The 11722-nt window shown below is 44.7% G+C and overlaps 3 protein-coding genes across 7 annotated transcripts; 1 reads left to right on the top strand and 2 right to left on the bottom strand.

The window, feature by feature from the left end:
- Positions 1-335: 335 nt before the first annotated feature.
- Positions 336-1955, bottom strand: bloc1s3 (biogenesis of lysosomal organelles complex-1, subunit 3). Of its 2 annotated transcripts, XM_029172502.3 has the most exons (5): positions 1817-1955; positions 1591-1706; positions 1295-1481; positions 890-990; positions 336-648 (listed from the first exon to the last, which is right to left on the bottom strand). In XM_029172502.3, exons 2-5 carry the CDS (start codon positions 1702-1704, stop codon positions 460-462), a joined length of 591 nt encoding a protein of 196 aa, XP_029028335.1. In that variant the 5' UTR covers positions 1705-1706; positions 1817-1955; the 3' UTR covers positions 336-459. The 2 variants fall into 2 exon arrangements, with proteins under 2 accessions (XP_029028335.1, XP_055370076.1); XM_055514101.1 differs by lacking the exon at positions 1817-1955 and having other exon boundaries at positions 1591-1807.
- A 115-nt stretch (positions 1956-2070) lies between these two features.
- trappc6bl (trafficking protein particle complex subunit 6B, like) lies at positions 2071-5429 on the top strand. Of its 2 annotated transcripts, none has more exons than XM_029172171.3 (7): positions 2071-2272; positions 2573-2670; positions 2851-2918; positions 3000-3117; positions 3225-3308; positions 3493-3586; positions 3740-5429. In XM_029172171.3, the coding sequence occupies exons 2-7, from the start codon at positions 2575-2577 to the stop codon at positions 3769-3771; spliced, it is 492 nt and encodes a 163-aa protein (XP_029028004.1). In that variant the 5' UTR covers positions 2071-2272; positions 2573-2574; the 3' UTR covers positions 3772-5429. The 2 variants fall into 2 exon arrangements, with proteins under 2 accessions (XP_029028004.1, XP_029028003.1); XM_029172170.3 differs by having other exon boundaries at positions 2106-2307.
- Positions 5430-7075: 1646 nt separating this feature from the next.
- On the bottom strand, positions 7076-11282 carry LOC114868242 (mRNA decay activator protein ZFP36-like). Of its 3 annotated transcripts, none has more exons than XM_041073568.2 (2): positions 10668-11282; positions 7076-10349 (listed from the first exon to the last, which is right to left on the bottom strand). In XM_041073568.2, the coding sequence occupies exon 2, from the start codon at positions 10335-10337 to the stop codon at positions 9249-9251; it is 1089 nt and encodes a 362-aa protein (XP_040929502.1). In that variant the 5' UTR covers positions 10338-10349; positions 10668-11282; the 3' UTR covers positions 7076-9248. The 3 variants fall into 3 exon arrangements, with proteins under 3 accessions (XP_040929502.1, XP_040929503.1, XP_040929504.1); XM_041073569.2 differs by having other exon boundaries at positions 10719-11282; XM_041073570.2 differs by having other exon boundaries at positions 7076-10346; positions 10719-11282.
- Between the last annotated feature and the right edge of the window lie 440 nt (positions 11283-11722).

Genomic DNA, 11722 nt, shown 5'->3' with positions numbered 1-11722 from the left:
AAGGTGGATCCTGACCACATGTTGGGCATTGTGGGAATTGTGGGCACCATTCTTAACCTGCTGGTAGTGGTGCTGGTGTACATCTACACTCCTGTTTGAGAAGTCTACATGCATAGGATGAATGGAGGAGCATCCAGGAGTACAGGAAAAGCGGCTTCAAACAACACTTTTGACTTTGCGTTTTTAATTGTGATTAGCTCAAGTTCTTTTCATTATATTGACCAATACAGGGCAAAATGCATGTTTTATTAGTTTTGTGTGCCTGATATGACTACGATATTTTATATAATATCTGACATTGTATCAACTAGGCAGAATAGAAATTGCACAATTAATATTATTTCCATGCCATATTTATTTTTCAGTATGTTTATTCCTACATCTAGTACTGTACATTATTGAGGTGCAATTATTTACAGCTTTTACATTTACTAAAGCTTTTACATTTACAAAACTCGATTAGTTTTGTACAGGACCGCTACAATAATTAGGAGTACTAATGTTAATATCGGGCAGTATTTGACAGCTGGTGATGATATCAATCTTCTCAGAGACAGCCTTCAGGTCATCCAGGATTAATCTTATGCTGTGAGACGCACTGATGATAGCAGCCTGGGACGTGTTCAGCTGAGCTGTGGCAGTGCGCACCTTTCAGAGAAAAAGTCAAACAGTCAATCAGTACTTCTTGTCCAATGCTGTAGCCACTTACAGTAAGACGTGTATGGCTTCATGAGTAGTTTTTCATTTTTACCCGTTCTAACTTGCTTCTATCATGTAATACCCATCTTAGACACAACAATAAAGCATATGTTGCAGTATGTGTTATGAGAAAAATCGTTTGTATATAAAGGCCATCAGCGTTCTTCGTTAGGGTCAAAGACAAACACACCTCCTTGCTGGCGTTGCCATAGACGTGTCGTAAAGTCTGCGTAACGTCCATACACAGCCGGCTGTTAGACTCCTGCAGCTTTTGTTGTAATAGGGTGTCACCTACAAACAGAGTACCATACGGAAATAACGGAGAACTAAATGGGACAGTTCATCTTCCATTTCATCACTATTTTGTGCATTTTATTGTATTCAAATGTATGTTTGTAAAGAAAGAACTCAAATCATTTGGTGAAACGGTCTGGCTCAAGAATAAACTTCAGTGGATCATCTACTGTTACATGATCATCAATCATTGTCACTTCATGACTCTATGACACACATCATCCCTTTGCTCATGAGATGCATTTGAAAGCTAAAGGTAGGAAGAAGAACTGCTGACAGCCTGATCATCACTATTTCTTACCATGGGGCCTGTGTGTCGGGCTGGGTCCGTCTTCCACTACTGACTGTATACCAGGGTGGTCTCTGACGACGATGAGAGGCGGCAGGTCTCTCTTTAGTATCTGACTGCTGTCATGGACCAGTGCAGATGCTCGCGGCGCCTGCTCCTCCTCGCCATCACTGTCCGTTTCCGACGCCTCCCCCGGAACCTAACACAATTTGACAGCACCTAAAAGTCAGTGTGTATATTCACGACAGGGTACGTGGACACTTTCATAAGCACACTTTTCGCTCTCTAGGCTATGAGACTGCCGCAACCTTGGCTCCTACTGAGGCGATTTGTGGAGCAGACAGGGAGGTGATGTAGACTTCATCATCGGAGTCGGTCTCAGACGCCTCGCCCTGCACCACTATCGGGTACTTGCTGGCCATAACTGGACACACAAACACATGACTACAGTAGCTAGCTACACAAAAAGTCTAGAGTGCTACCGTAGCTAGATTTGTCATATCAGCACTATCATAAGGGATATGAAAGGTTTACCTTGTCTCAGCGAGACACTATATCACGTTATTAAGTAAAAAGCCCAAGGGTCGTATATGATTGCAGTTGTTTCAGAACGTGCCAACCCCCCTGTGTGATATAGAAAACACATATCACATGAGCAGACGGGAAGTAGATTGAAGAGCGAATCAAAGCTGAGATATCGCGTCACGTGACATTAAACGTATCACATCGCGATAGGCAGCCATGACAGCTTAGGAGCTGTTTATAATCATCCACGGCACACACCGAATTCCAGCAGGGCAAAATCTGTCCCTCCTAAAACAAAATAGGTTAAATCAAGCTGTGGCGGGCTGTTTTAGTTAAACATGGATCTTGTGGGGTGTGTAATGCCTCGTCATTGAAAGCTGTCTTGTCCTTCTGTAAGGAATCCCCGCCCGTCTAAATATTCTGAGATACCCTGGTGACAATTTCAAGTGCAACGAGGGACGCAAGGTAGTGTTTTGGTGTAGCGGAAACCCCGTTGGCAGGTATATTAATGCTACATTTACAGTAGATATCCTCGTTTTATTTACATCGCTGCAAGCTTATACATGTGCATAGTCGTCATTCTTATTACATACAATTATCAGGACTGTAATCGTGTCGCTAGCAAACAACGCTAGCTAGCCGACGCTAACTGTATTGCTAAAGCTAAATATTTTGCTCATGGTTTCCGAGCATCAGTAGCTCATTTCAAACTACTTTACTTTAGCATTAGAATTTGCTATATATTCACTTTTCCTTGTTCGTTAGGAATGGCAGACGAGACACTGTTTGAGTTTCTCCATATGGAGATTGTGTCACATGTTTACAAGGAGCAACAATCCGGTAAAGAAGTGATGGACAACAAGGTATGGTCATATAGTGCATGACATCTACACAGACCTTTAACTAGTGCTAACCATCATAGATGATCAGTGCAGCTTTGTACTTAAAGTGAGTATCAGTGATACACACTTCCTCATAATCATGTTCCAGGACACGTGCACATGTACCTGCACTATAATAAAGTATGAGTATTTTCTTTTCAGGACAGAGCTGCCAGTGTCTCTGTGCTTGAAGGCATGGGCTTCAGGGTGGGACAAGGACTCATTGAACGGTATAGGGGCTCAAATCTACTGTTTGTATAACAACATGCCTGTCACGTCATTTGAGCTAAGTGTGTGTTTGCTGTCTCTAGGTTGACCAAGGACTCCCCCAGCTTCAAGGACGAGTTGGATATAATGAAGTTTGTCTGTAAAGACTTCTGGACAAAGGTGTTCAGGAGGCAGGTCGACAACCTCAGAACCAATCATCAGGTAAAATAACAGAGGACCAACAATATAGTCAATAGAGTTTACAACAGAGAACAGTAATTTGCTGTTCTTACAGTAACTATTATACCTACCTGAATTCCCCTCTACAGGGTACATATGTGCTACAGGATAATAAGTTTGCTCTTCTGACTCAACTTTCCAGTGGAAAACAATATCTGGATCAGGCTCCCAAGGTCAGTGCCTTTCTCATAAAAATACACCTAGAGACAGAATAAGAAATAGGTCAAATAAAACGTGATGTACTTAACCAAATAAGACCGAATTGGTTTTTGTGTGTGTGTGTGTGTGTGTGTGTGTGTGTGTGTGTGTGTGTGTGTGTGTGTGTGTGTGTGTGTGTGTGTGTGTGTGTGTTTTTAGTACCTAGCGTTCTCCTGCGGCGTGGTGAGAGGAGCTCTGTCTAATCTAGGATTGGACAGCGTGGTGACCGCTGAGGTCGCAGTCATGCCGTCATGTAAGTGCCATTATAATTATGTTCATTGTGGGACAAGTTGAGTTAGGTTGACTGCATTTCTTGGTCACTCATTGGCGAGTTAGTCATGAAACAACATAATTATTAGAGTTCAGATACACTTGATAAGGTGGATGGTTTATCTTTGGTTTTCAGGTAAATTCCAAGTAGTGATCCAGAAGTTGTGAGCTGATTCTACTCCTCTGTGCTGGTGCTGCTAAACAGAGTCTGTGAGTTTGTATTGAGCATCAAGTTAGAAAGTAGTGTGTGGTCTCCCATGAGGGCAGTTCAACAGCAAAAGGAGTCAAACACCTCACACATTTCAACAGCTGAGCCCAATAGCCAAGTTCTGCTTACAACCAGGTAGCTTTGGCAGGATCGTCTTAGCCAGATGTTCCTCTTGCTTGTGGTATGCTGATACGGGACATTTCTTTCTTAAGCATCTTCATTTCAATATAGATCGTTTCCCGTTTCAGTTTCTGAGACAGTATCTAATGATCTAGCTCATGACACTGGGCCAGACTAACCACACCTGGCTGAGCCTCGAAAAGAAACTCTCATAGTGGCTGTAAATGCAAATATGCAAATGTTAAGTGGATACCTTTTTAATTTATTATTCTTAGTAATGTGATACATTGTTGACTGCTAAGTAAGAAAAACAAAGACTGAATGATGAATAGAGTCTGGGATAAGCCATCAGTTCAGATGATATCTGAAGGCTGCCAACTGCCGCACTGTCTTTTTAAAAAAATCTGTTCCAGTAGCGAGTTGGGCTTTGAAAATCATTACACCTGACACGCTAGATTCATTATTAAACACTTGTTTTTCTGCAGACACAGGGAGAGGCTGTAACCTGCTCCTGGTGCTTTCCCTGCCTAGTAGCAGATCGCCTTTAGGAGCTCAGTCTTTCATGTACACCGTTATTATATATGAAACTTATTTCAGGCAAAATACAAATCTAGGTTAATTCCGCTCTCCGTTCAAGTTACAGATCTAGTATTGGATGTAATAGGTTTCTAGGCTGAAACTGGGTAAACAGATTGTTTTTTGTACTATGATGTGCACTTTTCTTCCTTTGGTACAGAAGTGATATGTAGATGTTTCCTTCTAACTTCTTCAGTGAGCTGCAGATGACTGAATCATATTGAATAGAACGCCACATGGATTTTTGTTACATTTCTTAATGAATCATTGTTTCCTAAAACCACTTAAATTGATCTAGATGTCACTTTGTCCTATTTTATTGTGTGAACTAAAGAGCTGATCTAAATGGAGCTTATCTGAAGCTCTGTCTGAGAGAAACCCACCCCTCTGGTAGATGCAGTTGCTCCTTTCTCCCACTAGAGGGACACATAAAGCTGTTGTTACATTTATTGTCAGCTACTTGATCTGAGTAGACATGAAAATCCCTCTTGCGTGGGTGATTTCTGCAAACCAGAATCTGTTGCATTTGCCCTCGCCTTTGCTTAACTTATTAATATTTCTTTCATGTTTATGATCCATATCATGAGTTTAGTATTAGAAGTGCAACTGCATGTAAGTGTACAGTGTCCCACCAGGCTAGACCTCAACTTAATGAAAAGCATGTGGTCAACCTAAGGGACCAAATTCACAAAATGCTGACCTGGGTTCAGTCAAACCTATAATCAGATTTGGTCAAATATTTTACACGTTAGAAATAAACCCTCTGGATTTATATTATAGTTGCATTTTTGGAATTTGCCACTTATGGTTAAATTAAAGATCTCATTCACTTTTCTTTTTGTTGTCTCTGGCTCTGAGAGTGTGTGTATTAGTATTGCACTGCCAATGGTTTGGCAAAGCACAATAAAGATCTTTTCGTGCATCTGTTGTGTATTCAATGTGTCCTATTAAGTCTCCTCCAGCCTGGATCTAATAAAGGGGAAGTCAACACAGTGGAGCACAATCCGGCTCAATGGGCAGTCTGTTTTTATCCTTTCTTTTCCTTTATGACTATATTCTTAGTGCATCATATCATTTTTGCTACAACTGTAGAAGGAGAAAACAGAAAAACTAAGTTGGGGCTCTGCATAAATGTGCAGCACCTGACTGTAGCCCACTTGTTGCAGCCCCATTAAACACTTAGCACCAAATCCTCTCTGCAAAGAAGAAAATAATCAGAAGGAGGGATTAGGGGGAAAAGCCTGGAAGGGGGGGTGGACTTGTAGAAAGTTGGCGGAGGAGGAGACAGAGAGTGGGCAAGAGGAAAATGAGATGGAGAGAATGGAGAGCCTCTACAGGAGGCTGGAGGGAAATGAAAAGCTGAAAAAAAAACAGAAGTTACAACAGGTGGGGGCAGAGAGGAAGCGGTGCAGGGATAGAGAAATGTGAAGAGGGTGCGATGGTGAAGGGAGGAAACAGTGAGGGTGTGCGAAGTTTCTCATACGTTAACGTCTCCCTGTCGGCATGAGGCGAACGGCCGGCTCGTGGGAGTAGGGTGAAGTCAAGCGAGGACGGCGACGGTCCGGCAGCAGCTGTTGTGTCGCTGCTCCGCGCGGCCTCGCTCCCCTTCCTCCCGCTTTGCCCTGCATCACAATGTCGGCCATACGCTCACAAAGAGGAGCGGTGAATGGGGGGTGGGAGGGAGGAGAGCGGAGGAGGGGAATGTTCCAGGGGCCAGAAGAAAGGAAGGAGGTGTCGGAGGGTGTGTGCAAGTAAAGGCAGCATTCACTGCCTCGAATTGATGACTTGCTACAATTCAGTGACATTGTCCACACAGACAAGCTAAAGTCTTTTCTGCTGTGACACAGTGACAGACTATTGATCTGAGGTTTCCCAGAAGCACCTCACTTCAGATGAAAACAGAATAAAAGTGGAGCAACAGAATAAAGATGAAAACACAAGAGATCAGCTCAGTGTCCATGAAGCTCCATCAGCTGGTAGCTGTTAAAATATAAAATAATATAATAGTTTAGTAGAATTGATGTCCTCATGCCTTCAGTATTGAAGCTATTGATTACATATATCTAAACATGGACTGTTATTAATCCTTAAGCACAGCAACAGTTGGCTCAGCTAATGAGATCCCAACCACGATCATCCCCCAAACGTATCTTTTCTATCTCAACTTCTTTTTCACGCTATTACCTTTATTTACCCTCACGCCTCCTTTCAGCGTCATCCACTTATCCATAGTTAAGACCCAGCTTCTTTCTCTTGCACACACAAACACAAACTTTGTCTCTCGGGGCCATATGTTGACCTGCAGCGGGCCTGAATGCAGCCATCTGCCTGCCTTTCCTATGTCCCACAGGGCAGGAGTGTGGGAGAATGTCCACGACATACAATACAGCACTCACACATGCCTTTAACCCCTTATGGCCACTAATCACTCCTAGACCGCCAGCCCATCTCATATTAACAGTGGCAAGACAATAGCTTCTGTGTGCAATGTACACGTGAAAGACAGATTCTAAAAAGGTCAACAATGGAGGTGCAGCTATGGGTTAATTCAGTCAGTACAGGACTTAAATATGAAACCAACGCAGTAACACTGAAGTAGTAGGGAGAGACTGAAATTGTGCGGAAAGAAGGGAACAATGCGATGGAGGAAGGATGTAGGCAGTGAGGGAGAAAGGAAATGGGTGGGAGCCCAGGATTGGTAAGATTAAACCCCAAACAAAAGACTTCTTATCTCCACATGAAATCTTGGCATGACTACACACACAGATGTACACTAGTGTGTTCCCCTCCTACGGCCCAGCATCTGGGGCCGGCAAGACTCAGACCTGCAATGAGAACGTTTAGAACCGCTTCTGGCCATTTAGAACACAAGATCCAGGATGAAGCACATGAAGCTGTGGCCAATGAAGACGTCACAGACGAAAGCATGTGGTTATTGCTACCTGGTCCTGGGTCAGAATATAAAAGGCCTGTATACTACATAGAGTTTCCAAGAAATGTATATAAATAATTTTCTGTGACTGTTTAAATGGTTCATTTGCCGAGACACTAACAGGAGACTGAATACGAATAGTTCCTTCAGGTATAAACTGACAGTGTGTAGATTGTTGCTCAGCACTGCAGCACAACAGGGGAAGTGTGTTCTACGATGAAAACCATAAATGACAGTTCACCAGCTTCCTGCGTGCTTCCTTCCTGTACTCTTACATGAAGCTGTTGCTATTATGACAGCGACCTAAAGTTGAAAAGTGTCAAAAGCGTTTAGTTTCTCAGTTTCTGAGCAGGTGTGATTGTAAATGTAAATATATAAACCAGTCAATTTAAAAAAACAAAACAAAAAACAAAAACTTTATTTCCAGTACAAAAGAGCAAATGAAACCCAAATATATTAAACTTGATACAAGCATTAACAACTCAAAGACCTCTATAAATATGTTAAAAATAAATTAAAGAAATTAATTTACTAAAGATTATCACCTTTAACACTAAACATGTTGAAAAGACACATTTAAATAGAGCAGGTGTAGCACAGTGTCTGTTCTTCTAATCAACTACATCACAACACCAACACACAATAACCAAGTTTTAAAACACTAAGGGATACATGCCCTAACCTAACTCTACAGTACGCTGGGAAACCCACCTGGAAACACGCTACAAAGATACAACCAGGACGCTACACTTTCTGTAACAGAGATAATTAACACTGAATGAAGGAGTGTGTCACGAACATGGAAAAAAAACCCACCAGTGCTGCTTGTGGAGATGGGACCCCAAAAAAAAGCGTCCCACTCCTGGGAATGTCCGTTTAACATAAACAAGTTTCTAGCAGCTAAAAACAGGACCATGAAAATGAATTGATTCAACTTTACTTTGGAGCAAAGCTCAAAATCACGTCAAGGGCACGCGACATAGGGGGAAACTATGTGTCAATTAGGTCTCGGACTCTTCGTTCATGTGGATTTTCTGCAACAGCTCAGTCCAGTTTTTTTGGCAGTTTGTCATTAATGCAAAAAAAAAAAAAAAAAAGTCAAGCTAGCTTAATTGACTTAAAAAACAAAAACAGACCCGCACCTCAACGGCCCAGCAAAGCTCGGTTTAACAGCAACGCGACCTGTTAACGCTACAGGCACTTCAGTCGTTTAAAAACTCAACATTCAGGTATGAAGCCCGTTGTCTCAACCAGGGGAAAAGTCTTTCGCCAGATTATAAACAACATTACAACACTGAACAACTCTTCTGTAACAACATACATTTCCTCCAGCAGCTACAAACATGCGTCTTTGGCTTCATCACATTCTCGACATCATTTTGAAGGTTTAGAACAGGAGTACCTCATGTGGCTGATCACACAGTGATTATTATACCTTTGTGGAATACTAGTTGAATAAAGCAGCAATTGATTCCAGCACTTCTGTTTCGAGCTCTATAGATTTGGTAGCAACTTTTTTTTTTAATTTTATTGTCACTAGAGTCCCTTACAAACACACTATCGCATTTTAGCAACATAAACCTAATATGCACGTCTCCAAGTGCCGAGTACGGACTCTGCACCTTATTTTTATTACAGACACCACGTAGGTGCAAAGAACATGAGCGACCAATGGTTGTGTGTGAAGGAACTGTGTACTCATAGATAGCTGATGAGCACAATGTGTGTGTATTGCAAATATTACCTAAGGTCTGAGTGTGTGTTTGTGTTAAAGCATATTGCAGCCTAAAGGCTGAACCCAGTGACATCCTAAGGAACAGAGAGCTGACTAAACACTGCCAGACGTCTGTTGTTGCTTTCATTATTGCCAGTGCAGGATTCAGAGCCACTGAGGGAGCCAGCGGAGCTGCTTCCATCCTGGTCCTGGTCTGACAGAGACGTGGAAGACAGGGACCGAGCACCAAGTGGTTCTGAAAGGAGCCCGGAAGCGTTAGGACTCCGTCTCAACGAAGCGGAGCTGCCTGGAGACAATCCACACGGAGAGTAGCCAGAATCTGGTGAAGGCAGGAATGGAGAGCGGGGATCTGCTGAAGCTACGTGCTCCATGGGGGACTGGTACTGCTGGGCCGGGGACGCCTCAAAGGCGAAGTCCATCTCCAGGAAGGCGTGGGAGAGGAGGTCGCCGACGTCGGCGCGGGGTGGAGGAGAGGCCGAGGGAGCGTGTGTGAAAGAGGCATGGGCAGGAGGACAACGAGCAGGAAAGGAGGGCTGGAGAACGTGTTGGGGAACAGAGGGAAACCCAGCAAAGCTGAAGCTCTGTCTGACGAGAGCAGGTCTGTGTGAGCGGGAGGACATGGGCGGCTGCAGCGGAACGCTCAGGGAGGACGACGAGGAGGAGGACGAGGAGGAGGACGAGGAGGACGAGCGCGAGAAGGAGTGACTCCGTTCCTCCTCACCGTTGTGGACAAAGTGGCAGCGGCTCCCGTAGGGGCAGAAGCCGATGGTGTGGAACGTGCGGCACAGCTCAGTCTTGTACTTCGGGTGCCTGTTAAGATCCCGCAGCTCGTCCGGCCCGTGGGCAAACTGGCACTTTCCGCCGTACTTGCACAGGCCGCTCTCGGTGAAGGACCGACACAGCTCCGTCTTGTAGCGCGACGAGGTGGACGCGGACGAGGTGGACGCGGAGGGGCTGGCGTTGAGTGCAGCCGGGCTGATTTCACACTGCGAGAGCCACGCGTCCGGCCGGGGCCAGCTTAGATTGGCCCCCGAGGGCCCGCCGGTCTCCACCATGCTGACGGAGCGCTGGGCGAGCGCGGCGCCACGCGGCTGACCGACGCAGCCCGGGCTCCTCAGTACCAGGTTGAGCGATGGCAGTCTGCTGGGCTCCGTCTGATCCATGAACTGTAACTGCTGTTGAGAAAGAAAAAAAACAAACAAACAAAAAAACACGGGTGCCAGTTCATCATTAGTTCAGGTAGCGGTCGACATGAAATCACACATCTCTGCACCGGAACCAGCAGGACGGGTTCACGGGTGGGTCAGAAAGCAACAAGTTCTTGCAGACTTTGCATAGAAGAAGGACGAGTGAGACACAGCTGTCCATCAACGCCTTCCTCCTCCTCCTCCTCCTCTATGGGAGTTCACCGACTTTAACCGACCGCAAAACGCAGCGCTGTTTTGGTTCAACCTGTTGATTCGTCTACCGTTTAACAAGCAGCACAACTTTACCTTGCGTTTCACCGGCGGTCGTGAAACACTGGCTAATAACTGCAAACTGACCCAATCAACACGCCGACTGGTGGTAAACTCCTCGCGACGCGGTGGATGTGACGCCAACTTCAGCGGCGCTGCCACTTTGCGACTACGCAAAACTCCGGGCGCAGACTTGCGATGACACCCTACACCCCCGCGAACACTACGACGACTACAACAACAACAACAACTCTACAACAACTAGCAATCGCCATAGACCGCAGCAACAGCAGCAGTTTAGAAATTCAAAAAAAGACAACAAGAGCGCAAACTGGGTGAGGTTAGCAGCGCGGCTAGCGGCTAGCTAGCTAACATCAACTCCCCGTAACTTCTCCACTTAAACTCCGACAAACTTTCTTTGAGCCTTTCGTTTACCTTGCACCATCATCTCCTCCAGGTCTGCGAACTGGTTGAGGGGTAAGACGGCATTCTGATGAATTAAAAAAAAACAACAAACTTGGTCCGATCCCGTCCGCCCCCGCAGTCCTAGACGTGGGCAAGTCGCTGGCATGAGTCGGTCAGAAGTTTTAGGCTGTGGGCGCTACTGAACGAACCCGGACCACGTGGGTTTAAAACCTAACAGTGAACGTAGCCACGCCCACTCCCCAGAGCTGTGACGTCACGGTCGCACGGTGAGGAGTGCAAGGTCACTACTTATGTGGAAATGTAAATACGTTCAAAATTAAGGTGTGAAGAAATAAAAACCATACAATTTATGACATATTATTCCATATGCTTTACTGTCATATTTGACCAGTATCTTATAAAACATGTGTAAGACATGTAAAACAAAAGTACACATACTACAACAAATACACTAATTAAAGTAAAAAAAAAACTTGCTTCGCCCACTTTTGATTGCTCACATAGATAGAAGGGACATAAGCACATCAATAAACTAAGCACAGGCAAAAGCAGGAGGGCTAAACGCATGGGTGATGAGGGTAATGGAGACAGTCAGTGTGTGAAAAATTCCCCTGCAGAGCAGAACCATGAGCGGGTCTGACAGTTCCAGACCCGGTTCACCTTCC

Source organism: Betta splendens, chromosome 13 (assembly GCF_900634795.4).
Source record: "Betta splendens chromosome 13, fBetSpl5.4, whole genome shotgun sequence".
In the NCBI taxonomy this organism is placed as follows: Eukaryota; Metazoa; Chordata; class Actinopteri; order Anabantiformes; family Osphronemidae; genus Betta; species Betta splendens.
This window is presented reverse-complemented; position numbering and strand designations above follow the sequence as displayed.